Below are 25812 nucleotides of genomic sequence, written 5' to 3'. Positions count from 1 at the left end.
ATAAAATTGAAGACTGATTACAATTTTTGATTAATATATCTTAATATAATGTATAAATAAACTTTTTTATAGTTCTTTTTAGGTTTATTAATGTTTTACGTACCTCCTGTATAATGTTAAGAGAAAGAAAACGCACTTCATTTTTTGAAGTGTTATTTTGTATGAATTGTTTTTATTCCATTTTTCTGCTCAATTCTTTCGCTTTCTATAATAAAAGATAAATGAAGCATTCAACTACATCATATTTTTTTTTATTTAACAAAGCAGAACATTGTTATCATATTTGTATGTATTACAATTTGGTAGTTGTATCTTAAAAAAATGATGTGAATTTTGGCGTTGAAACTTGCTTTCTTCTTCTAAATTTCTGAACCTAGCCATATCAATTGACCTTCGACCCTACCCATTCACATTCACATGTAATCAACAAAATTGACCTTGAACTTAACCTAAAAATCCAAGTGAACTATGTATTTTCATTTCAATTATCATCCAACAAAAATATCAAGTCATTGCTGCATTACAGATTCGTAAAAAATCAAACTTCATATCTGAAACATAATTCAAAATTTTTGGCGAAATTTTCAAAATTCACAAATCACTACAAACAAAAGTACCCATATATTTTACACTAAGTTGATCCTTTAGAAATATCCCTAAAATGACTTCTACAACTACAGAATTCGCTGTAAATATGATGTGTAACAAGTGTGTAAAAGCAGTCGAAGAAAGCCTCAGCTCACCTAATATAAATATAGTTGATATAGATGTAAAAAGAAGCTGTGTGATTGTTGAGAGTACCCTCTCTACAACTGAATTATTACAAAAGCTAGAAACTTCTGGTAGGAAAGTGGTTGTCAAAGGTTTGGGTGGAACAACTGCTGCAGTTGCTGTATTAGAAGCTGGCTCGCCAAAAGTTAAAGGTGTTGTGAGATTAGCACAGCTTCCAAATGCCTGTATTATTGATGGCACAGTAGATGGATTGGAACCAGGCAAATATCAACTTAGTGTACATGAAAATGGGGATATTTCTCAAGGTAATGATCTCAATTAATTTCTTAAGTGTACTAAAACCTATTTTCATGCAGGCAACCAACTTAACAGATATTAATTGTCGAATAGTGCAGGCAATGAAAATGTTATTGATACATTTTTGAAATCATCTTAATTAATCTTAATCTTAATTTATACATCGTTTTTCAGGCTGTGAAAACTGTGGAGAAACTTACAATCCAGTTGCAAAGATGATGGGACTTGAAGGCAAAGAGTATGGTGACTTAGGTCATATTTCTGCTGGCCCAAATGGCAGATCAGCATTCCGATTGGAAAATAAGGTTATTCAACTACCAGAGTGTATAGGGCGTTCACTAGTAATATCCCAACTACAAAGGGAAGGTGGAAAAAGAATTACATGCGGTATTATTGCAAGATCATCAGGTCTGTTTCAAAATCCAAAAACAATTTGCGCATGTAGTGGGGCCTCTATATGGGATGAAAATAATCTACCTATCAGACGAGTTTTATAAATTATGTTATCTATACAATTGTTTATGTATATTTCTGTTAAGTTGGGTACTTTTTTAAGATGAAAAATAAAGTAATGCTAACATGATTTTTCTCTCCTTTTTGATTTTTAGAAGATATCTGTGATGAAATTTCAACCCAGCGCATCAAACTACTTTGCAACTTTTCACTTGATGGTATTTTGTATTTTATACAAAACATCCGAAAACTGATAAATAAATATTCCCAACTTGATTCACTCTCGTCATTGGCAGTGGTGTAACTAGAGTTGACTCCTGGGGGTTTACCCCCAAATTGAAAAAGCACAATTTTTCATAGAATTTTTTTTTCAATTGTTACTTACAATTTTTTCTTATGTCTTCCTATCAATGGGGAGGGGGTATGTCCTCAATAACCTCCCCCTCGTTACGCCTATGGTCTTCGGTATCTGTTTCACCAAGATTCAGAACTACATTCTCTATGGTCGATTCCATAATATTATCATATAGGTCCTTTCGTTCGGAAGTTGCAGTGTTTACAGCCGAACGGGCGCTCAAAAACGGTTTAGGTTTAGATATATAGATTTCATTCACATATCGACCTATTTTACGGAGTAGTTTCTTTTGTATCTATATTTTTTTTAATATTCGGCAACTCTATGTAGTTACTCTTCATGTCCGGGAGATGGCGTTTGGAGCTTCGCGCCACACTCTAGTCCGGTCCCCAGCGGGTATAGGGTGGCCGCGGAGTCACCGCTCCACACATCCATGAAATGAGAAGCTGTATTAGGCAGAGATCACTGGGTTTCCTATCTGAAGATGCCACCATTGATCTCGGGATGAAACACCGCAATCATCAGATATAGGGCGCTCACTCTCCCCGAGTATAAATTCGCACCTCCTCGGTATTGGCGGGGGAGTGTGTTGTGACTCTGCATGCTCGAGAGATGGCGTTACGGGCTTCACGCCACATTCTAGTGCGACCCCCGGCGCATAACGACAGAATCATCCCTCCACACCATGGAGTGGGAAGGTGTATTAGGCAGAGATCACTGGGTTGCCTAACTGATGAAGAGTCCACTAGTGATCTCAAGGTGAAACACCGCAATCCTCAGAGATAGGGCGCACCAACTGCTAGGTAGGTTCAAATTCGTTTCTCGAAAATATACCACTGAATCTGAACGACCTGTACATGACGGATGGACTGCAGACCGGACAGAAACAATTTTAGCCTCGAATTCTTCATCAGTAAGTCGATTTCCATCGTTTAAGGCCACTCTGGGTCAAAATTGGAATATTAAAGATTTTGGCGAAATGAGAGCTGTTCACCTTGAACAAGAGAGCAAAAATTTTTCACTATTTTCATAAAGAAATTTTTAAATATCTTTAATAATTCTATGATTTTTCAAAAGATTAGCGTTTGTCAAATTGAAATGAAATGTTTTCATTTGATTCTGATAATATATCTTAGTCCCAATATTATAAATGCAATTTTTGTATTGTCTACTAATTTTAGTATAAAAAACTACAGTTTAGCAAGAACCAAAGTTTATAATATACATAACTCGATTAAATTTAAACAAAAAAATGAGGGTTTCTTCAATGTGACCATCTGCAATGAATCTTATTTAGTATTTGTGAAACCTACCAAAGTTCCTCATCTGTATAATAATTTATCTGAAGTGCTCCTTCTCAATGGAAATGAAACTAAAAAGAAGAACTTTTCTAATTTCCCAGGAAATATCGTTGAAGGATTCGTACTAGAGAATACAAATAGTGGTGTAAATGGATATATTGAGCATGAAGTATTTTATGGTACTATAATTTTAAAGAATAAACTTTATTATGTTCAAGATATACGTAGGTTTCCTACATTACAGAATTTTAATTCGAACAGAGATGAGTTTAATGCAATTATTTATGATGAAGATTCAATACTTAGTGAAAAGAAAGAAAATATTTACAAAAGGATGGCTCTTCGTTCACATTCTCGTAAAGTTTCAATAAGTGAAGCTGCGTCAAAAATTATATACAAAAAATTCATTGAGGATAGGTAAGAATATTATCAAAATCTGTATTCAATATGATATAAAGTAATGGACTATTGAAAGAATTTTATGAGAAAAATTCCAACAAAAGGAAGCTAGATATATTAAAAATTCAAATTTACGATACTAACTTATTTTTGGAAAACTAATGCTTGCAACTTATAGGCATATTTGTCCCCTTCTCGTAATACTGGACAATTCCTTCCTGAAGAAAATACATAAAGATGACGTGATGGCTGCTGTTGCACAAGTGATGCTCTCTATAAATGTAGTAAATTCTGTATTTCGAAGTACAGATTTTGATGGTGATGGCACACCAGACAATATAGGATTTATCATAAAATATTTAGTGGTCATCCAAAATGAGGATAGTCCTTATAATTACATACCACTATATTCAGAGGATCCCGTTAGTCCAAGATTTTACTTGGCACATTTTGCTCAGTATTTGATTCTGAGAGAAGTGAGTATTGACGATCAATGTTTGTCATAGTACTAGTCATTGAATTTTTTTTTTTAATAAACAATGAAAGCTGTTGAACATGTTTAGTCATCTACTTATTTACACTTGAAATCTATCTCTGCAGTATCGTCCTCTCAATGCTGCTTTTCAGATAGTGCTTTTGCGCGTTTATTAACCTCATAGTATGTTTATATGTCATCAAACTTCTCATTTTCGTTGCAGATTTTCGATATCTTTTCTGCTCGAAGCGAAGAAGTATGCTAATATTGAACATGAATATGTACTAATGACTGTTGTCATGTTCTTTCTGCTCAGGATTGATTTTAAATTGTTCTGACTCTTCTAATGAACTCAGTTGCTAAGTATTTCGTTATTCTTTGATGGTTGATTCGTCGGTTTTGTTTCCTTCCAAGGTATTTGTGAAGATCTCCAGATTCCATTGCTTTTATCTCATATATTCAAAAGAGCCTTTGGTTCATGTTGAATTCTTCCTCGCACTTGCTAACATCCTTCGAAAAACTTTCCACTAGTTTGACTATAATTTGCAGGTGGTTCTTGTTGCCTCTTTTTGGTTTTAAACTTAGACTATATAGGCTGCTTAGTAGTTATGTTTGCCAATATTCTTATTATTCTGATAAAAATTACCTTTTGGTTGTTGAATGCTTCTACTAACCAAGAATTTCGTTTCCAGGTGTGCCTTGGTATACTTTTCACAGCCCAATCCTTCCAGGATAACGTACTGGGAGTGAGCTATAGTGCAGTATCGGAGAACGATATCTCCAATGAAATCATCGGCGGTATATGCCAGAGACCCTTCACCAGTTACATGTTGTCTTTGAACGCTGTTGCGGTGAGTTACATTTCAACGCAAGGATTGTACCTTCCACAGGGAACGATAGACACATGTTTGACGCACGAGCTGGGTCATGCGTTTGGCTGTCGTCATGATCGCAAGTCAGATCCAGGATACAACGAAGAATACATAATGTCATCGCATACGCTGCCGGGGACCAACGTTAAGAATTTTCAGTTTTCTCCAATGAGCAAGAAACATCTGGTGATGACCGTCCCCAAGAAGGGGCACTGCATGTTGAAATCAACGGAGGCGTTTTGCGGGAACGGTAAGCTATCAACTTAATTTAGTGGTTAGTTCCGGCATTTTAAGCACGCTCTCGGAATGTTGTCGCCTCATGATAACTGCTAGACTCATCAGCAAGAGAATCTAAGGATCTTGAAGACGGTATTGGTACCTAGCTGTAAATATAGATTTGCCAAGCTCTTATCTTTCAGCGGATTGTAGGCATAACTTGAAACGCCAGATGCCATAAGGCTGCTTCAGACTGTTTGAGTTTCCGTCTAAGGCAAGATCATTGGATTTACCTTATCGAATAGTAACTACACCAATTAATGATCCAAGGAACATCTCAAAATAACGCTCAGTTTGACAGGAACCTCATTTCAGCTCTCAATAATCAGGACAGCTGATTTTCCACATTTCAACAAGTGTTTACCGTATGGATTTACTTGTTAGCAGAAGGATTTGCTCGCAAGTAAAAGGTAATAATTATTATTTGGGATTGAAGGATATGCTTTCACTAAAATCAAACGATTTCTCTCTTACCTTTTCCTTATGAGCAAGTCCTTCTCTTTATGCCTCATCGTATTATACAAAGTAAATGTAATATCAATGAAAACCCCCATTTCTGTTTTTACTCTTAGGTATAAGAGAACAAGGCGAAGAATGCGACTGTGGTGGGAAATACTTATGTCAATCAACAGACCCGTGTTGCATCCCTAGTGGTATGCATGGAGCCTGTCAAATAAACAGAGCTGAAGGTCATGAATGTCACCCATCTCAAGGTTTCTGCTGTACCTCACAATGCAAATATGAGAATTTGGAAAATATTGGTGTGGTGAGATAACACAAAATTATTTATTATTGTTTGAAGAAACGTTAAATTTTCTAGGAATGCCATCTAATCAACAGAACATGTCCCTGCGATGTTGGTAACTGTGAGTGTGGAATAGGAGGACGATGTCTTGGTAACGAGTGTCAAAGTGAAGAATGCGTGCGTATAGATGCAAAAGAATGCGACTGTCCTGCTTCACTCTTTGAAGATTCCTGCAGTATTTGCTGTTTGGTGAACCCTGGTGGCTCTTGTCTACCATCGCGAAACCTGACCCAATGGAAACTTGAGCTGGGCCTTATCACCATCAAGCAACTAGAAAAATTTGATGCCTTGAGGGTATTGCCGAATGCAACTGATTTCGAGAGATTCTGTCATGGTATCGACTGCATCACTTTGTCATTTAAGAAATTCACAGTTGGGGATTATTGTCTCAAGAATGGAATGTTGGGAAGGTGTGGGACGTTTGGTTGCAGCTTGGAAAGCTCGAAGTTCCTTGATTCTGAAAAAAATAGTAGGAATATTGTGCTGCTGAGATCATCTGGTGGGTGGTTATCGCGAAGTTTTTATTATTCGTATTATATTTATTGTTCATTTCTAATAAAATTTCAATTATAGTCTTTCCATTACTGACCTCAATCGAATTGATAGAAACGTTCTCAGAAGAAGAGTTAAACTAATTGTATTAACCAGAATATTGTGTGGTAGCTTATTTTGCCGAAAAAAACTCTGACTTGACTACAGGAGTTCTTGAAAGCTTTGGGTACATTTTCACCTACACCTATAACAATGAATGTATTTTAACATCAAGAAAATGAATCGGAAGTCATCACCATAAACAACAGATAGAACAGATTTCCAAAACATGCTCTCATTCCATTCTAGTGTTAGGTATAGTATATCCAAAGTAACTTGGAGGAAGCCTGAATATTTCGATTATACAAGGGCTGTCCAAGTTTCTAGAAATTCCTTTGGGGCCAGTGAATTTATTGCCTAACAATAATTTCAAATGAACCCCGGTATTTGGCGGATCTGGGTATCCACTTCAAAGGGACATCTGGACAAGCGTTTTTATGGACTAGTTCAAGTGACTTTGGATATACTATACTTTACAGGCGCGGATCCAGGACCCACTTTTGGGGGGGGGGGGGGGGCCTTTTAGATACTCAAAGTACTGGAAATGGGGACTCCAGAGACTTTCGCCATTTTGGGACGTCATTTTTTGCCGTTCATTGATATGGGTTTTCACAAAATGTATTGAAGGTGAAATTAATGCTGATCTTGTAATTATTTTAGCCTTAGTATGTCAAATTCTAGAAGGGCCGGCAAAATTGCAAAATTTAAGAGGTACCCGGGCTATTGGGGGGGGGGGACGTTCCCCCACCCCCTGGATCCGCGCCTGATACTTTATGTAACAGTAACATTTATGGACAACTAACCAAAACCTGATTAGCAAAACATTCAAAATGAGCTGAAGCCAACTCAGTGCTTTACTCAGATGTTTTGAACATAGTAAATTAACGATATTGACGTGAATTAGGTTCACTATAATTTCCAAATTTAGGTGTACAACTCAAATTTAAATAAAACCGCCGCAGCTTTTCTCTGTCCAGCTGAATTTTCTTGTAAAAATGTGAATATTATTAAGTGTGTTGTTCATTAATAATGTTTTCGAGCTCAATTCAAAATAAATACCTTCCCAAACTGTCCATTTCCGTGAAAATTGTTTTCTTTCAACACGTTTCCAAGGTGTTGGATAACGATACAAACATGACCCACTTGAAACCTTCGTGTACAAAAGTTAAACAGTTAAAACACGGTCTCTCAATTTTTTATTAATCTCTATTGGTAGAAATGGCCGAGGAGGAGAACTCGTGGGTTTTCGATTCCCTCGTGTGTTTTTTAAAAGGTCCCATATGGGATGCACCAATTCAAAATTTCATAGAAGAAAAGTCTCTGAGTGAGTATTTGTTATATTTGGTATAATATCTGGCGTTGCTCGGTTACCCTTCAATTTTTTCATCAATATATCAGCATAGTCTGGTAACCATGTGTATCAAAGAAACGAATTTATTCGAAGCGAATATCTAATATATTTGATGCTACTCATATAGGGTGTCCCAAATTCGATGCTCACTAAAAGCATCTCGTGAACTATAAAACTTAAAGAAAAAATCTTCAAGGACCCCCGATTTCTTTTTCGAAATAAGATATCAGGAAGCAGATCATATATTGATTAATTCTCGAGTTACAGGGCGTTTAGGAAAAATTACTGTTTCAAATATTCTGCTATATCTTGGTATCTGTTCGAGATATTAAAAAAATTCTAAAAATTTTTTGTTCGGTAATTTTTATAGTCTATATGATACTCATAACAGATCATAGATTTCAATTACTGTTTTAGAGATATAGAGGAGAGTTGATGTTTCTTAAATGGGACAACCTATTTTTTTCAACGCGCAGTTTTCTTAGCCACAGGTTTATCGAAAAGCATATCTTTATCAGTTTTTCAAAAATATCATCCGTTTCAAAGATATTGCGTTTTTCGACATTTTATTGATGGGACATAAAATTTTTGTGTATAAGAACCTACTGATCCTTATACAGGGTTGAGGGTGTTAGTAAGTAAATGCGACAAACTTTACAAGTAAAGTATATTCCTTATACTATGGTAAAGAATGCTTTAATCTGATTGATTTTATTATTTTAGTTTTTGAACCGAATAACGTCGAAAATGAAGATGATTACCATAAGATTTTTGATGAATACAAAAACTTGGTGAGTAACAGAAATATTCTCAATAAAAGAAGTTTCAATAGATACAATTTAAAATTTGAACTGAATTTTTTTTCAGGTTGACTTTATGCTGGGAAATTTTATGGAAGACATTGGTATTACTCCAGCACAATTCGAATATGCTTGTTTTAAAAGTCGGCAACATCATCATTCCCTCAGATTTGACCAAGTAAGTAAAAAGTAGAAGGAGGTAAGATGCAGGCTGTTTTACTAAATTGATAGGTTGATTCGTTAAGTCTTTTTAAAATAAAATTCCTATGAACATATGTAAGGAATTGCTTCGTTTCTGAGATACGAGGTGTTGTACTTAAAAAAAAAACCGAAAACATTGAAATGTGGTAGAGAATAAGGCGTTTTTTTTAGATTAAAGCAACAAAAAATGAACTTTTTTCATGTATCTCAGAAACGAAGCACCTCCGAACAAATGTTCATGTAAATTTTTTTTTAAGAAATAACGAATCACCCTTTGAACTTGCGTACCTTAGTTATAGTTCCTGAATATGAATAAACTCCATATCAAAAGTGTTCATGGTTATCTATATACTATATACCCATCTAGCGTTTGCATATCAATAATAAATCCACTAACGTATATCTCTCTAGAGAATAATTCTGAATATTCCAGAGTACTTTTGAGCAAATATGGGCAGCAAATAACTACAATATGTTCAAACGAATGATGACACAGAGAAACGTGGAACTTCAGCTTCAAGCTTTAGAACTGATCGAGAAAAAATATGGCATCTTACCCCAGTCATTTGTTCCTTCCAAAAAGGAAACCGATGTTCACATTGAAAGCCTACCACAGGAAACTCCATCAATTTCTGGTAAAACAAAAGATATCGAGAAGGTCATATTGAACGAAGTTGCCAAGTATTGATATATAATTTGTATTTTGTGAAATATTCACCAGATCTTTTTAGGAAATTTGTGGAAGAGGAACCTTCAGAAGCACCAGAAATTAAATCACTTCTGGAAGAAAAAGAAATTTTAGAAAGTACAAGAGGTGTGTAAACTTGGTATTACAGAAACATTCAATGCTATTCGCCTAATAAAAATTATCATTCAAGATAAAATTTCATCAGAACACCCTGAAACAGAGGACGTTGAAGCAGTGGTTACCCAGAAAGAGGATATAGCGTTACCTGAAACCACACAGATCAAAAAAGGTTTGTCTAAGTGAATTTGAATTTCTGATTAATATATTAACCTTGTTTCAGATGAACTTCAAGATGCAAACAAGGAAACTAGAGTTGAAAAAATCAAAGAGCAAGATGTGGCAGTTAGTGCTCAAAGAAACCTTGTTCAACCAGAGAAATATGAAATCAAATCATCAAGTGTTAAACAAGTGTGTTATTATTATCTTTTGCAATTTACATCAGGGTAGTTTGAACATCAATACCTACAGAATATATTTGCAGGTCGATCAACTTGAACTAAAGAAAAGACAGGAATATTTGAGGAAACAGAGAGATAAATTAGTTGCGTTGAAAAAGGAAGAACGAAAAAAGCAGTTCGGGAATGCAGATAATGAAAATGTGATGAAAAAGACAAGACCAAAGTCTGCGAAGGCAGCAGAAGCAGTATTGACTGGAGAACAGGCATTCATTCCTTCTCAACAGTTACAGTTACGTAAAGCTTTGGCAGAACGGCTTAAAATGGAGGTTGTAGATAAGAACAGGAAATAGTTCCACTTGTTATTTTTTTATTTTAAATTTATATTATATATGTGGATAATTTTATTTTTTTTTTATTCTTGGCAAGAAACATTATCAAATAAAATTATGTTAACGCTTAACACATATGTGTAGCTTATGTAATATGGAATATTAGGCATTAAATTCTACTTTTATTATTCTCATATTGAATTCTACTTTAGTTTTATAATTACCATTCATTTTTTTAATCAAGAAAGAATATGATATTTGTAAATAATAGATCAATTTGAATGCAATAATAAAATGACTAGAAGTTAGACAGTCAGAAGCTGTATACTCATAGAGAAATTCGATCAAAAATTATTAAAGAAAAACTTTGCGAATAGATGTTGCAAATTTTCTCGTCCATTGATCCTTAAAAGTCAACAATAAGTTGTTTTCGTTCTTGTAACATTAGTATTTACTGAGAATTTCTGATCTACGCAATGCTAGTCATATATTTAAAAAAGCTGCTACCTATTACTTGAATACTTATACCTAATAACATCAAAATCAGACTAACAGAAATTGAAATATTGAGGAAATAATAATTATTTCACAAGGGCAATTCTCAGTTTATACATTTACAACCCCATTTAAATTATCATTGAGATTAAGTAGGAACTACTGAAAAAAATAAAGTATTGATTGAATACAAATATCACAAAATGGTAATGCACACTATTATTTTTTGGATAACATTGACTAGTTTTTAGATAATTTCTCTGCAAGTTCCATCTATATATACATTGACAAGAATGTACTCACCTGAATTGAATTGTGATGAAAATTCTCATATCTCATTCAAAGTTACTTGTCATAGAAAAAGTTTCTTGGTGAGAAACTAATTCACCCAGTTGTTCATTTTTAAGTCACATTTAATAATAATAATATTTATTCAATCCCTGAAATTTGAATTTCATTCTTGAAAAACTTCTTGGGCAACAATAAAACAAGTAAGCCTTTGGGTTTTAATGGCACATAGAGGAGTATGTATAGGTCACACCTTTAGACATAAATTCCTTTCCTATCCTCAGTATTTATGAGGAAAACTGGGAAATCTTATAAGCTCCTTCATGTATTCTTGTGAAAAATGCCATAACCTAGAATTGTTGCCCAACCACTGAGTGTTGTTGCTGAGAGGCTTGTCTTAGGTATAATTAGTTCAGTGTGATGAATATTTCTCGATTAAAGTTTTATGAAAGTATTCAAAGTATCAAAGTATAAAATCGAAACATTCAGATAAAAAATGTGAATATTAAATAAAATTAATTTATTCGATAGTCTATTTACAAAATCATTAAGAAAAATACCTATGCAGACTACAATTGTAGCACTTCATACTGCCTTCCCCTTTACCAAATCAAGTCAAATCTTTCTTCATATAAGAACGGTCACTGCAATTATTCAAAGAAAATGAAATATCTCACATACATAATAAATTAATAATTTAAAAATTATTCATTACTATCACATAAAAGAACTGAGACAAAAATATTTGAAATGAAAACAAAACCAACAGTACGAAGTATTAATTTATATTCTAAGCACTCCAATGACACTACACTCATTTTAGACGATATATTTGACTCTACTATCTATAATTAGATACTAAATTCCTTAAACTACAATATAATTTCAATTCACATTTTACTCTGAAAAGTCGTACATATTTTCAAGGTATGACTATATATATATATAAATTAATTCATTTGTACATTGTAATCGGGAACAATTTATTTTACTGGTTTTCAGACATCAAATATCACAATTCAGATTTATGCTGGATATTCATCATTAAGTAAATTTCTTAGGTCCACATCCCTTTATAGCATGTTCGTTCTGAAAATGTCATAGTACCTTTATCAAAAGTTCAACCACAATTCCACCTAATTGATTTTAAAAAACTGAGAACCGAAACAATTTATTTTTGTTATCAGCTTTTTAAGCTTAAATATTTTAAATTTTTTCAACAAAATTTATTATCAAATAGGATGAGCAGAGTTGATGTGTCAAAGATATGATATTATAATGAGTTATTAAACTTCACGAAAACAAAAACCTGCATTTTGTCTGTATTTGGAATTTACTCAGTCACATTTTTACATGTCAATATTGTATCATCTTCTCATCAGCTTAAAAAAAATAAATAATTTGATATACTTTCTTAACCTATTATGTAGAAATCCCTTTTTTTTTCAACTATTCAATTATGTGAATGAATGAAGAAAAATTCTAACCCTATCAAAATTTTCAGTAGGTTTAGGTAAAATGCAACCTTCAGTCCACCATCTAGAGATTTTTTAATTAACTAATTTTGGGAAAGCTCCGGTTGGTACACTGAGACATATTTTTAAATCATATGTTTAGATTGGAAGCTACCTAAAAGGCCAAAGTGACAATTTAATGAGTGGTAGGTTTGGTCTAGAATTTTTCCTCTATTGATTCCAATGATCAATTATTGGGAGTCAAAATTAAAAAAAAACTGCAAGAATATTCTTTAAAGAACATAATGTTTCAGAAAAAAATTATACTATTGGCATTGTTGATGGTAAAATGACTTTTTATAAATGGAAAAAAATATTGACCAAAGTGAGTGATCTGTCAATTTTGGAATACATAAATAAATCAAATAACTGTAATATCCAATGTCATTTTGTATCCAGTATTACAATGTACAAAGGGATCTATTTTACATCGTACATTATCAATTCCATCCCCAGTTGAAAAGAGGAAAAGGTATATTTACACAATAAAATATGAGCTTTCATATCTAAACATTTATGAATGAGAGATGGATTTAACAATTTCAGAGAATTTCAGAATATTCACATTGTATATTTACCTTCCCATAAAAATTACAATGGGACAAGTGAATTTCACAACTGAAATTTCTCAATCATTTATACAAAAGGAAGCATTCTGTTGTAAAAAATTGTGCTTCTATAGCATTCTGATTGACTGCCAACTTACAAAATATACACACCAAAATAAGTGGATACATTAAAGTGGTTGAGCTGTATTTCCTTGTTATTTCATTAAGACAAATATGGGAATTCATGGAATTTTATAGAATACCTATTTAGGAATGCAATAAATTCCAAGAAAATTTTCAATTTTCATCTAGCTTCAGTTTTCCATGCATGGAAAGAGTAATCCAGTAAAATTGAAATAATTTTATTCAGTATGGGTCCTGCTAATATATTTGAAAGGAAAACATTTTATTTTTTCCATTCAAATATGAAGACAGTTTCGAAACAACTTTTTAAATAAGTTCTGAAGAAAAATCTTTTTTTAGAGCTCCTTTCCATTGAAATGCTTCTAGTCAGTTGCGAATGATTCGAAATATTTAATGACCGTATTTTTTAGGAAGAAAAATTGATATGAATGATATTTGAGAATGAAAAAAAAAATAATAATAACAACAAAGTGAATCAAGAGGTCCAAATACTTGAGAGAGTAAACAAATTTTTCGAAATTCAAAAAGATATTATAAAATTCTTAATTTCTCATCTAATTCCATCAAACTATTCTGATAATATTTCATACTGAGGTTAGTTTTGGGTGAATTTAAACTAAATATTATTCTACTACTTACACGTTCAGGAAATTTCAAAAATGAATATAATTCCATCGGTAATATTTTGGAAGAAGATACTACCATGCAATTATTAAATAAAAATAATATTTTAGGGTTATTCCCATAGTTATCACAATAAAAATATTTCCAACTTGTTGTACCCCCAACAAGAAATTCGGACAAAGTAAGATCTCCTCTGATCTATTTGAAGAGTACACACAACTTATATAAAGCATAGTGGGGCTAGCTCGACACCTGGCTCTAGAATTGACCACTGTTACTGCTAACACTTCACATGAGATCACACTGGAAGCACCACACATAAGTTTGTGGTGTACTTACCACTGATAGACTGGTTCTACTATGATAGTCTTGGTCGTTTAGTGACTTCTCCGGTTTCTTCATCTTCCTCATCTGAATCTCCTTCATAGTCAACCAAACTCTGGAAAATCTTCATCGATTAGTTCAATTCAATCCGTCTCCAATAAGATCGAAAATAAAGGGAGAAAAGCATCGGGGTGAAGCTTTCACGCGATTTTTCAAATTTGTATTTAGGTAATCATTTCAAAATAATTCCCTTCAACCTACAAAACTTTTTTTTCTGTGTTATATTTACACAAATATCAATGTAATCCGATCGATAGATCTGATTTGGATTTTGAATTTATATAATGTGTTGATGCATTTATAGACTATTGTTTAAGACTCTGTTACCAGCATTTATTAATGTATTTGGGATCATAGATGAAGATTTGTTTATTATTATTGGATCCTGAAAAATTTTTACGAATTTTTTTTTTAATATCCCAAAGATAAGATTTTCACAAAATTTTGCATGACCATTGGTTATACTATTTTGCAACTATTTTTCCATCATTGGAAAAACAAAGTTCCTTATGGATATAAGTCCGAAACCATTGAACAAATTTTGCTAATTAACGAAATTAACTAAAATATCCGGACACTGAACCTAGCCTGAAAATTTAATGTCTCTAGCACACTTCATTAGAGAGCTGTTGTGTACAAAAAGGCTGACTGGACATTGATTTTGTATTCATATCACCGGATCGAACCTAATATGTCTGAAATACTGGCGTGTTTTTTTTTTTTTTTTTTTTAATAATTCTGGACTCTCAACATGGGCCCCTTTTTCCATTTTTTCCTTAAGGTGGCGCTATACAAAGAATTGACCAATCAACGGCATTATTTTAAAATTTTCATGTGTTTTGCCAAAAGTTAGTTGTTGTTGATTTAACGACATTGATAGAAAGATGACCTGAGCACCATAATAAACAATGCAAAAATCAAGTGAACAGGGACCAATAGCATTAAAATCTAAGAAGATTGGTCCCTTCAAAAGTCTCCAATTTAAGGTTTTTCAACAAACCAGTTTTAATCCAATCATTTAAGACCAATCTCGGCTCAAAATTAGGAAATTACCGACATTTGAACGATAGAAGATAGATAGAGAACGATAGCTCACTGTTCCTCTGAAACGAACACGCAAAAATAATAAACTAGGAACTCACCCTTTTAAACAAAGATGATCTATTTTCATTTGTTGAAGGTGATGTAGTTGACTGAACTGTTGAATTTGCATTTGCGTTATTGTTCAGCGCTGTAGTTTTCTGTGCTGCAGCATTGTTATTCATCTTTGTTGTTGCACCATTCGCTTCCGGTTTTTTGTCTATGATTTTGCCTATATTGTCCAAATCGGTATCTATTTTCTTTTTTAAAATATCATTATTTGATTGAATGTCAGATTCATTATCTTCATAATCATCATCTTCATTGAACCAAATTTCTTCTTCCTCTTCCATTTGTCTTTGATCCCTGCGATACCTGCTATTCCTCAATATCGAAGGGACTCTGAAAAGTAAATTCAATATAATTCAAACAGTTCAAAAATGACATGTTTAATCTTTTTGTGGTTCTTAAGTTTCTCAGTTTATGTTTTGATCAAATGAATCATAAATACAATTTGCTTGAATATCAAATATGCATTTTTCTGATGGAACTTGTGAATATCGACAATTTGACCTGGTTTTTGAAAGTTTGTTTTTGTTATTAGTTTTTAATCAGTTATCAACTGATTAATCAACATTTATTAGAACAAACTTTTTACTCTCATTCAAAATACTCAAATAATTCCCTTGAGATATGTTCACAAATTTTCAATTTGCCAATTTGTTTGGATTATCATCGGATTTCTACTGTGACAATTATCAAGTGTAAGTTGAATGTCATATTTTCCAAATTTTATATCAAAATATCAAATAATTGTTGAATTTTAGATCGGATTTGGACAATTTGAGTTCAATATACAATGTTATAATCAATAGATGTAATGCATAGACCTAATATCCATGGACGTCGCGTTAGAGAGAGAAGTCGAGAGAACGAATAAGATGGAACATCGGATGGCAGTCTGTCAACTCTCTTGATTTATTGCCCTAGAGAAAGAGAACAATATACATCTCTTTCAACTCGAAGAGTTTAACGTTAAATCGTTATTCCAAATTTGAATTTCGATAATCATGGATGAATGAATGTTCTCTTTTATCTAATGAAAATTTTCTGTAGCATAATCCTTTTCGAAATAAAAATATTATTCCGAATTTGCTTCTATTTAGTCTCATGAAAAATATTGAGAATTTTTCTACCTGAAGTAAAAGAAATATTACCGATTCAAAAGATGATTGAATCGAATATTACTTATCTTCACCTATAGCCAATAAGAGCATTGCTGATTCCTATAAGCAATTATTTATATGTATATTATATTTCCTTGAGATATTAACGAGTCCAACTCATTGTTACATTAAATCCTGTTCTGTCCCCACAATGTCAGAAAGAAGTATGGTCTAAAATTTCTCAATTTTCCTGATTCACATGGTAGAAGTTCATCCAAATATATGCCATATTTTATTCCATCATTGAATTAGGCAAATCGAAATGATAAATATAAAAAAGTATGTAAATTTCATTCTATTCAGTTCATAAAACGTATAAATAAATATCATGTCTTTATATCTTTCAATCAGATGATTTTGACATTTGACCATCTCAGAGTAATAAATCACCTATTTTATTGCTTTTAGGTTCTTCACAGATTGCCATCAGTAGCATCTCTGTTCGAATCAAGAGAAATCATATATTCTTCTCTCTCTAGGTCTTTCTCCTCTACGAGCTTCTGAAAAATCACGTGACACTCGGTCCATGGATATTAGGTCTATGATGTAATGATTGACCTGTAATTTTTTAGGTTATGTTGTTGTTTTCCTTGGTACATCTTGTTCTTCATTCATGTGAGGAAGGTTTGTCATCTGTTATTTGTTAAATGATCTAACACTTTTATTGATAGTTTTAGATATTTATACTTAATTTATTATATATTTTTATCTCCTTGACATAATATTTATAATAATCCATTTAATTTATTCATTTATTTTATCTGACAATCGATACATAGGCTTATTTATGACACATTTCACTTAATAATTTTTTTTTTCATTTTGACTATTTGTCTAAGACGGCAATATCTGTGAGGGATTTTAATTATTCACAATTGATCAGGGAGAGATTATAACTTTGATTTGTCTCGGTGAGTCTGCCCTTGTATTTCATAAACTGTTTTCCTTATATGTTAAAATTTTTATTGCAGCCTGAAGAAGGATCAAATTGGATCCGAAACTGTAGCGAAATAAATCATTTGTGAATCAGCTTGTTTGCCTATATCCGAAACCTAAGTCCAATATTTTCCAATGAGGGCATTTAGGCAGTCACCTAATATTTATCTTTCAATAAATAACAAGTTAGAAGTTGGTCAAATTTCATCTTAGTTAAAAGTAAATTTTAGCTTCAAAAATAAGAAGCATAAAAATGAACTTGAAAGTTTTCTGATGGATAATTCGGATGAATATTTTGAAGTTGTTAACAGATCAAGCTACAGGCAAAGGATTTTCAGGTCATAAACGGTTGTATGCTGGAGTGGACATGAAGTAATTGAATTAGTCTTTGATTTTTTCTTCACCTTTTTGGAAGAATGTGGCGTTGGCGCTATCACAAAAAACAAAGAAAACTGTGAATTTTTCCTCTTGTTCATCAAGTATATTAGATGATTTAAATGACATACAAGTTCTAGCTCATTTGTTTCTAATGGTTAATTTAGTGTGCATAAATGGTAACATTTGCACTATTTGTTACTTGGCAATTGCAACATCCTATTTCTCAATTTAAAATAAGAACTATAAAATAATTGTACTTACATATCAAGTCCTCGTTCAAGACTGTTTCTCTCTCGTTCCTTTAGTTTGTCTTGTTGTTGATCATATCTTAGCTTGAGTGTTTTGAATGTTTGAACATAACCAATTTCTTCCAGGTACTTTCCATAATTCTCAACTACATGAGTACACAAAGATTTGATATCTTCAACTCTTATGTGCTCAAACAATTCTATAATGGCAGAATCTAATAGATTATAACGTCCATTATTTTTAACCAATGCATCAATAACAGGTGCAAACAAGTGTCCTTTGATTATATACCGATTATAAAACTCGTCCTTTAGCGCTACAAGCTTTCGCATAAAACGCAACGCACACAACACAAGGAATTTATGAGATGATTTCATTAGAACAAGAATTTTACGGAGGAGATCCCTTTGCAAAATACAGTTCTTTATCTGATACGTATGGTGTTCCACACAAAAGGATAGTAATTCAAGGATCAATCCCAATAACTGAACACTTCTGAAGTCCTCTTTTTGTGGGGTGTCATCTACAGTATTTTGTATGAGGGGATCTAAAAAGAATGAAAGGAGTAAATAAAGTATGAAAATATGTAATAAAGAAAATAATGCTCACCTATCAGAATTTGTACACTGTGTTTATAAAAGAAATTTAAGAAGTCGGTTTTTTCAGACTTGTTAGCAGAAGTTAACATGTTCTCAGGATCTAACAATACTCTTAAAACTCCCATTAGCTGTACAGCTCCTCCACCTTCAGGATCTTTATCATTAATCATCTGTTCTATTATGATGTTCAACAATACTTGATCCTAAAAGAATTTGTATCATGTGTTTATTTTGCCAGCATGAATGAAATGATAAATAACAAATAAAACTAGTTTAAGAAAATGGAATTCCAACTTCCTTTTGAGTTTCAAGTAGAGCAGAATAGAACATTACATTTTGTTGCTGTATGTTTGTGTCAGAAACTATGATATCTATTATTATTATGATTAAATCTAGTAGAGAAGTGCGGAAATTTCACACAATGATCTATATTTTTTCCAACATTATAGGTATACTATAATATACCCCAATACCTAGAAGGATAGATCCATTCTTATATCAAAATTCCAAAAATTTTCAATTTAATTATTTCATGCATGACTCATTAGAAATTTTTTTCTTCACAAAACTTGAATTATGTAAATTTAACTGTAGATTGAAAACTTTTTCAAACAATTTTGATGGAAAGAAATAATAATCAAAAATCAGTTACTCTTTTAAGAGTGATGAACAAATCAGGTTATTAAGGGTATGGTTCATATATCGCCGAGAATTTCACAGTGGTTACTAGCAATTTTCAATATTTCAACGACAGATAACTCACCAAAGTTTGAGGAATTTGATATATGACAATATTTTTCTGATCAAGTTTTATAGAACTTTGATGAATGGGATTTTAGATTATTTTGCAACAAGATATAAGGTTATTCTAACTATGGATTTTTCAGTGGAAGTTAGATACCAAAAATATTTATTCAATGGTATTACCATCTATCTCTCAATGACAAAAATGGTATTGTTACTAATGTCAACATCCACACCTTCAAAATTAGAAATAAAAATATAAAATGAATTATTTGAAAGAGTTTTTTTCATGAAATTCAAAAGTTCTGATGATCAACATCAACAGTATTTTAAATTTTCCTCATTATCCTCTACAGTAGAAAGATTTTTTATCATAAACTACCAAATCTAATTGTATTTAATTTGTAATAAAAGAATTTTGTTAAGCTTGATAAAATCATATTTTTAAGTAAACCTTTGTATGACTTTGCATTTTTAATTTCCAAATATCAGATAATTTTTTATTATCCTGATTCTGCTAGGACTCTGTAAGACCTCCTAGAAACTCAAATTTCTCCCTTATCTTGGGTTTGGACTTCCAATTCTCAGATTACGAATACAACCTTAACCGCTATGCAACAGCCCTTGAATTAATTGGTAAATTATATAAATCATTTCAAGTTTGGAATTTAAAAAATACTATTGGCTTACCTCTTCCATATTGCCGGCTTGTTGTAAAGTATATTCTCTCACAACAGAAGGTTGATACTCTGAAATTATTGTTACAATATCCATAGATGCACTTTTAGTCTTTTGGTCGTTTACAGCAAGTGAAACTTCCAATGCAGGAAAAACACCCAATGTTACCAATGTCTTATAAATCATTTCTTTAGCATGAGGTTGTAAATTTTGTGCATAATTCACCAGTTCTCTCAAAAATAACATTAAATCTCTTCTTTTAAGCACTGATGTAGAAGTATCTGACAACATTGAAAATAATTCTGATAAGAATTTGTCATCCTCCTGTACTAAAGAAACAATTTCCACTTTATTGAAGAAGATGAAGCTATTTAGAGTTGATAGCATGTTATCCTCAAATACTGAAGGAGCTGGCAAAACAACATCCTGTATATACTGTACTCTGAATGTCTGATGGATCTTGGATAATAACTCAGGATTCTTTATAGGAATGGCCTCTCGAAACTTAGCCTGCTGTCTTAAATATTCTCTATGCTTTTTTCTATTAGGGCACGAAGCATCATATTCTAAACAGCCAACAACATCAAAAATCAGTTCATCAGAAAACATAACTTCAAATAGGGCATTCTTATTCAGTAAAAACATATTCTTGAATATTTCATATAAGTTGTGTAATCCTTCAGTATTTTCTAGACTTTCACACATATGAAATACATTTATCAATTTTCGAATATAACCTTCGGCTTCAATAGCAGCTGCCAATTTCTCTTTCCTCATTGGTGAACTTATACAATTATTAAATAATTCATTGATGTCTTCTAGTCTACCAAGTTCACATGGTGGTAGCTCAATTGGAGGTGCAGAATCAGACATTTCATCAAAACGTTCATCTTCTGATTCTTCTACTACATCTTGGGTTATTTCAACAGAAGGATCTTTCCCCTGAACATGACAAATTTTCTCCCAAATTTCATCACAACCAGCTTTTTCTTGAAAACTCAAAGCTAAATCAAAATTATCTCCTTCCGACCAAACAATTAATGTATCTTGCTGTTTCTGGTAGGCAGTATCTGGTTGAATTTTGGACTCGAGTAATAAAGTACCATCACTCTCTGCCCTTACTAACAATGAAATACCCTTCAATTTCTCTATGTAGGAGGAAGAAACATGGCCTGTCCCTCTATCATCCCATTGCCTATCAGCATTCAAAGCGTATAATTTTACCCTTCTTCGTGTGTCTGTCATGATGAAATTATATATTTACCGCAATTTTGCAGAATTCCCACATCACGTCTGAAAATAAACATAAACTGAATAATTCATTTATATCATTAAAATAATTTGATTCCAAATTAAATATGACATCTTAATGATTTACTAACCTTTATAATAATAAGTAGGTTTCTTATTGAAAGTATCCTATGGACCACAACCTGTATCTGACAATTAACTGAATTACCAAGCAAAGCAAACACGCTGATACACTTTTTACTGAATTTCTAGCATTAAATCTTAGCCAAAAATCTTTTACACTACATTCATAGGAAGTATAAATTAGAAGTAAACAATTTCATAATTCTTCACATTGAGTTTTTTATTGAACCAACTATAATCAAGAGAGGAACACAAAATATTCAGCCATATTGGATTTTCTAGTAACACCAACAACGCTCATGTACACCAGCGTCATCTGGTGACCACAATAACAGTGAAAGTTAGACGCAGTAGATATTGCGCAAATGAACCGCCAATTTCAAAAAGTTAAGCAATAATTATAAATATAAATGCATTTCTCATACAAAAAGGTTGTAATTGAATTTTCTTTTTTCACATTATTGTATAAGTATTGAAGATGAATCAATAAAGCGCCAAATAGAATACCTTGAATAATATATTGCAGAAATCCATACTAATGTAATAAATACGAATGTGTGATTGCTTTTTTTTGTATTTCTTTCATGTCCAAAGGGCTGATCCAATATACATAAAGTTTTGCACAGAAATAGTAGTCAATTATTATTTTACTATGCGAGAATTGAGTTTTATCTGATTCATTCGTTCTCAAAAAAGCTGTCCGCATTTCTCCAATTCAATGGACCAACAAGTAATGATCTCATAAAAGCTCATAGGCTTATAAAAGAATCTATGTCAGTATCTGGTATGGTATATATACATATTGTTGACGATATTTTTGTTTAGCTCAAATTACAAATAAGGCACGATGGGTATTATTGAAAGAAACCATCATTAATTAGTACCTGGATGATCCAGCTTAGATCCAAATTCTAGGAACATCTGTCGAAGTCAAGAAATAGCTATTGTTTGTTTTAAACTAGTTTCCGAGACTCTTTCTATACTTGCGTCCAAGAGTGTCTCAAAAAAACCCTCAAATGGGAGCGTATTTACATCACTATACGGACAGCCAGGCCACGCTGAGATGCCTGGAATTATATAGCCAGGGGTATCTACTGACATGGAAGTGCCGTAATGCCATATAAAGCAACTGGCCAGAGGGAATGAAGTAACTACTATGGGTACCGAGGCATTGTGGTAATGAAAGAAACGAAAAAGCCGATGAACATGCAAAAAGGGCATCAAGTCCTGTTGGTCCTGAGCCCTTCAGTGGGCTTGGAAAATATATAAAAGGCAGTCGCCCAACAATGGTAGTGTAACAATAGAAAAACCCTCTGGAGAAACACTCCGGGTCTTGCTCGACAAAGAAATTTGTGGTCTTTTCACTGTCCTATACCAGAAGAACCTCCTGGAGCTACCACGAGCTGAGCTTCGGGTAATTTTGTACCGCATAGGTGATGCGGTACAAGAGGTATTTGCACCGACAGTGTTCTGTCAGCAATCCCACCTACCTATTCAAACAAACCCAGGGAGGGACTATAATCTATAGATCTTGACAAAGGGCCCAACCAAACGATCTTTTGATTGGTTGAACATAAAGTGCTTTCCAGTTTCCAGCCAACGTTAGCAGCTCCTTGGTACAGCTCCGAAGCTACAGATAACAGAGTAGAATCCGAAGCGTACCGAAGTGCACTTGTATATCCAAACTCCAAAGTCACTTGGAGGAAGCCTGAATATTTCGATTATACAAGGGTTGTCCAAGTTTCCAGAATTTCCTTTGGGGCCAGTGAATTTATTGCCTAATAATACTTTCAAATAAAACCTGGTGTTTAGCGGATCGCGGTATCCACTCCAAGGGGACATTTGGCCAAGCGTTTTTAAATGGACTAGTTCAAGTGACTTTGGATATACTATCTTAGTATAAGGAAAGGATAGTAAGCCAGTGTAGTGCTTTTTTCGATTTTGTTGATGTTGAGCGCCATCTAGTTGTACTCACGTTTTACTCGAATTTTACTGTCAAAAATTGGTCCGTAAAGTGGAGCCCTCTGAAAAAATCGGTGTTATTTTGAAGAACTAAAATATTTGAAATAGAGTGGTCAGAAGATTTCTATATTTTGATATTTTTTCTGCTCTGTAATAAGCATTTACGCCAGTGGCGTGTATTTGTGATAAACAAGTACAATGCTACAAGTTATCATGAAATCACTAATCACGTCCACTAAATGAATTATCGTATTAAATAATTCCATTATTTAAGAAAAGCCATTCTCAGAATTCCATTTTCTATCTAGGTCCGAAATTCTATAATAGGCTTCCACTGTATGTGAGAAAAATGAAAACTAAGAGAGGATTCAAATCGGAAGTGAAAGTGCTCATATTGGAGGGCCGACTTGCCTTTGATTCGTTGATCTCGTGATTTTTTCAATGATTCGCGATAACGATGAAATTGAGCGAATTTCTTTGAAATGTCGATCTTTCCTCCTGTTTTGCGCACAGAATCGTCCACACCAGTTACTTTGTTTTTTGTTTTTTTTTGCTTTCTGTTCAGATAGGTTTGGTGCTTAATTTCGTCGGGGAGTGGGGACTACATAATACAAGCGCATTGCGCTTAGATGAGTTTCCGATCGTCGATGTTGATATCCAGTGTAACGTTATAATTTAGTTGTACATAGGCACCATGTAATTGGAATCAGAATAAATTTTAATTTGAATTTCTGAGCCATCTATAGTTCATGATTCAGCGCTATCTATTAACGAGTTACTTCTCCAAATCCAAATCCAACTACAGTAGTACCCCTGGTGACTATTTCCTTGCCGTCAAACGGCGGTTGGCTTACTATCCTTTCCTTATACTATGATACTATACTGTTCCAATAAACAGGGCGTCAAGCCTTCGCATTACCTTCCCCTTTCCTCTGACGAACTCCCCGCATTTGCGGGGCTTTGAGCCCTGACAGGTGTGAGAGAGAAAGAAGACCGTTACTTCGCATAAATGTACGAGACAGCTGTAGAACGCTGGTTTGTTTACGTTCAATTTGACAGTTTCGTTTTGGCGCGTTCCGCTCATTGCTAGTGCTCGACGCCCTAGTGCGCCGATGGTGTTACGCACCTGAGTGGAAAGCACTCACTATTAAAATCATTGGGTGTGACACACGATGTTTACACCTCGTGATCCACCAAGCAATGTTTTGATTGGTTGAATATATTGAACCAATCCAAACTTTTCATTCGTGTCATTGGTTAAGTTAGGTTAGGTTATCATTAGCTGAAATTCAAACATCTTTATTCACTCCCTTGTGGTCATGTGATCCGGGGCTAAATCTTTTTCTCTCTAATATTGGAGTCAATGCACTCAAGGCCGCATCGTATTATTAGATCATTGTGTAAGAAACTAATGTGTTGGAAAGAGATGTATAAAAAAATACCGAAAGTCAAACACAGAACTACCAAGAGTTAGAATAGTGTAGAATACACATTTTTATACAGAATTTTGGAAAATCTGGCATGATCTGTTAAAAATGGGTATACAAGATATACAATAAGAAACAATAACTAATAGCGTATTTGACTGGCTGCACCAGTGCAAATTAATTCGAATTTTTGTCAATCTAATTACATAATTAGCACTGGTGTAGCCAGTCGAAATGACAAATGTATACATGGTATAAAAATTTAGAAAATGTTGATCACTTTTACCATGAATTATTTATTCTGCATGTATAATGATTTCAAGTCATTGGATCCAAATGAAAATCCAGACACTTAACTCCCCGACTTGTTTAAATACACAATATTTAAACAAAACATGATTTGAATGTGAAACACCCAATGAACTCTTTAAAAATTTCTCCTAAAACATAATAGAAATTAATAACCTCTCATGAATATTTCCACTTCGTTATCAATTCAGTCACAGATAACCAGTGAATTGAGGAACATAACCCCTCCATTGATTAGAAGAAATGGAATAAAATTGTAGGTAACGATTCAAAAAAAATTCTTAATAAAAATTTGAAAGATTTTGGTTTTTCAGTGGCGTTGAACCCCATTACCCATGAGTCAACTCTAGTTACGCCACTGCTCCCTACTTCACGAAAAGAATGATTATGCCCATCCTCCACTGGAACTACTCGAAGTAATAGTTGCAAAGTATCAATTTCTGTGGAAGTGTAATTCATAGAAAATTTTA

General features: G+C 33.2%; 4 protein-coding genes and 1 long non-coding RNA gene across 13 annotated transcripts; 4 read left to right on the top strand and 1 right to left on the bottom strand.

Moving 5' to 3' along the window:
* The first annotated feature begins 424 nt into the window (after positions 1-424).
* LOC123688830 (copper chaperone for superoxide dismutase-like) lies at positions 425-1612 on the top strand. The gene is made up of 2 exons (XM_045627555.1): positions 425-1037; positions 1204-1612. Exons 1-2 carry the CDS (start codon positions 662-664, stop codon positions 1524-1526), a joined length of 699 nt encoding a protein of 232 aa, XP_045483511.1. The 5' UTR covers positions 425-661; the 3' UTR covers positions 1527-1612.
* A 1295-nt stretch (positions 1613-2907) lies between these two features.
* Positions 2908-6553, top strand: LOC123681162 (disintegrin and metalloproteinase domain-containing protein 10-like). Of its 4 annotated transcripts, XM_045619410.1 has the most exons (6): positions 2909-3317; positions 3383-3555; positions 3716-4013; positions 4705-5134; positions 5733-5926; positions 5981-6553. In XM_045619410.1, the coding sequence occupies exons 1-6, from the start codon at positions 3288-3290 to the stop codon at positions 6536-6538; spliced, it is 1683 nt and encodes a 560-aa protein (XP_045475366.1). In that variant the 5' UTR covers positions 2909-3287; the 3' UTR covers positions 6539-6553. The 4 variants fall into 4 exon arrangements, with proteins under 4 accessions (XP_045475381.1, XP_045475373.1, XP_045475366.1 ...); XM_045619425.1 differs by having other exon boundaries at positions 2908-3555; positions 5733-5921; positions 5981-6167; XM_045619417.1 differs by having other exon boundaries at positions 2908-3555; positions 5733-5921; positions 5963-6167.
* A 1105-nt stretch (positions 6554-7658) lies between these two features.
* Positions 7659-10467, top strand: LOC123682305 (cilia- and flagella-associated protein 36). Its single transcript, XM_045620864.1, has 8 exons — positions 7659-7880; positions 8631-8698; positions 8775-8885; positions 9342-9589; positions 9640-9722; positions 9787-9885; positions 9937-10064; positions 10138-10467. Exons 1-8 carry the CDS (start codon positions 7775-7777, stop codon positions 10402-10404), a joined length of 1110 nt encoding a protein of 369 aa, XP_045476820.1. The 5' UTR covers positions 7659-7774; the 3' UTR covers positions 10405-10467.
* Positions 10468-11671: 1204 nt separating this feature from the next.
* Positions 11672-21949, bottom strand: LOC123676551 (serine/threonine-protein phosphatase 4 regulatory subunit 3). Of its 6 annotated transcripts, none has more exons than XM_045612510.1 (7): positions 21653-21949; positions 20283-21563; positions 18859-19051; positions 18262-18796; positions 15523-15862; positions 14336-14444; positions 11672-14254 (listed from the first exon to the last, which is right to left on the bottom strand). In XM_045612510.1, the coding sequence occupies exons 2-6, from the start codon at positions 21513-21515 to the stop codon at positions 14355-14357; spliced, it is 2391 nt and encodes a 796-aa protein (XP_045468466.1). In that variant the 5' UTR covers positions 21516-21563; positions 21653-21949; the 3' UTR covers positions 11672-14254; positions 14336-14354. The 6 variants fall into 6 exon arrangements, with proteins under 6 accessions (XP_045468466.1, XP_045468474.1, XP_045468492.1 ...); XM_045612518.1 differs by having other exon boundaries at positions 11672-11810; XM_045612536.1 differs by having other exon boundaries at positions 14336-14435.
* On the top strand, positions 16911-17231 carry LOC123676573. The gene is made up of 2 exons (XR_006746975.1): positions 16911-16965; positions 17095-17231. It is a non-coding gene; the product is annotated as an uncharacterized LOC123676573 (long non-coding RNA).
* Positions 21950-25812: the final 3863 nt, after the last annotated feature.

Source organism: Harmonia axyridis, chromosome 1 (genome assembly GCF_914767665.1).
Source record: "Harmonia axyridis chromosome 1, icHarAxyr1.1, whole genome shotgun sequence".
Classification (NCBI taxonomy): domain Eukaryota; kingdom Metazoa; phylum Arthropoda; class Insecta; order Coleoptera; family Coccinellidae; genus Harmonia; species Harmonia axyridis.
The sequence above is the reverse complement of the archived record's forward strand: the minus strand, read 5'-3'. Positions and strand labels throughout refer to the sequence as shown.

Excerpts from the sequence above, each read along its gene's own strand:
- LOC123681162 (XM_045619402.1), top strand. The coding sequence starts at position 2,936 with ATGAAATGTTTTCATTTGATTCTGATAATATATCTTAGTCCCAATATT. Across the intron at positions 3,556-3,715 it reads AAAAAATTCATTGAGGATAG|GCATATTTGTCCCCTTCTCG; the intron begins GTAAGAATATTA and ends TGCAACTTATAG. Across the intron at positions 4,014-4,704 it reads AGTATTTGATTCTGAGAGAA|GTGTGCCTTGGTATACTTTT; the intron begins GTGAGTATTGAC and ends TTTCGTTTCCAG.
- LOC123676551 (XM_045612506.1), bottom strand. The coding sequence starts at position 21,515 with ATGACAGACACACGAAGAAGGGTAAAATTATACGCTTTGAATGCTGAT. Across the intron at positions 19,052-20,282 it reads AAGCCGGCAATATGGAAGAG|GATCAAGTATTGTTGAACAT; the intron begins GTAAGCCAATAG and ends AAATTCTTTTAG. Across the intron at positions 14,445-15,522 it reads GATCATCTTTGTTTAAAAGG|ATTTTCCAGAGTTTGGTTGA; the intron begins GTGAGTTCCTAG and ends TAATCGATGAAG.
- LOC123688830 (XM_045627555.1), top strand. The coding sequence starts at position 662 with ATGACTTCTACAACTACAGAATTCGCTGTAAATATGATGTGTAACAAG. Across the intron at positions 1,038-1,203 it reads AAATGGGGATATTTCTCAAG|GCTGTGAAAACTGTGGAGAA; the intron begins GTAATGATCTCA and ends ATCGTTTTTCAG.
- LOC123682305 (XM_045620864.1), top strand. The coding sequence starts at position 7,775 with ATGGCCGAGGAGGAGAACTCGTGGGTTTTCGATTCCCTCGTGTGTTTT. Across the intron at positions 8,886-9,341 it reads ATTCCCTCAGATTTGACCAA|AGTACTTTTGAGCAAATATG; the intron begins GTAAGTAAAAAG and ends TGAATATTCCAG. Across the intron at positions 9,590-9,639 it reads ATATTGAACGAAGTTGCCAA|GAAATTTGTGGAAGAGGAAC; the intron begins GTATTGATATAT and ends AGATCTTTTTAG.